Here is a 359-nt window from a genome sequence, read left to right on the forward strand (position 1 = left end):
CCGCCCTGCGCCCGGCCTGTGCCCACGCCGCCGGCGGCCCCGGTGACGCCCGGGTCGGTACCTTGCGGACCCCCTTGTAGATATAGAAGTAGAGCTCCCGGCCCACATTGAAGCAGAGGCGGTCACCGTTGCCAGACTGATCGTTGAGGTTTACGAAGGAGACGCGGACAGGGTTGGATCCCTGCGAGTTGAAGGGCACCCGGTTGGGCCGGCTGTACTCCGAGTTCGGCAGCAGCTTGTACAGACCTTCCCGGGTGGTGAATTGGGTCTTAATCTCGTTCATCTCCTTCCCTCCTCCCTCCGTCGCCATCTTGGAAAGCAGCGTTCATCCTGCCCTAAGTGCCCGGATCACGCCCACC

At 63.2% G+C, this 359-nt stretch overlaps 1 protein-coding gene across 6 annotated transcripts in view; it reads right to left on the reverse strand.

Moving 5' to 3' along the window:
* WDR20 (WD repeat domain 20) overlaps positions 1–359 on the reverse strand; it is a 53,339-nt gene extending 52,980 nt beyond the window's left edge. For 3 of the 6 annotated variants that reach the window (XR_001364348.1, XM_005877854.2, XM_005877852.2), the window contains exon 1: positions 62–353. Coding sequence is in view for 5 of the 6 variants with exons in the window: in XM_005877854.2 (XP_005877916.1) it covers positions 62–310 (249 nt within the window). In the remaining variant the exon portion in view is untranslated. Of the gene's footprint in view, positions 1–61 lie in introns of all 6 variants that reach the window. The other 3 variants (XM_005877851.2, XM_005877857.2, XM_005877855.2) reach the window with 1 other exon arrangement.

Source organism: Myotis brandtii, unplaced genomic scaffold (genome assembly GCF_000412655.1).
Source record: "Myotis brandtii unplaced genomic scaffold, ASM41265v1 scaffold535, whole genome shotgun sequence".
NCBI lineage: Eukaryota > Metazoa > Chordata > Mammalia > Chiroptera > Vespertilionidae > Myotis > Myotis brandtii.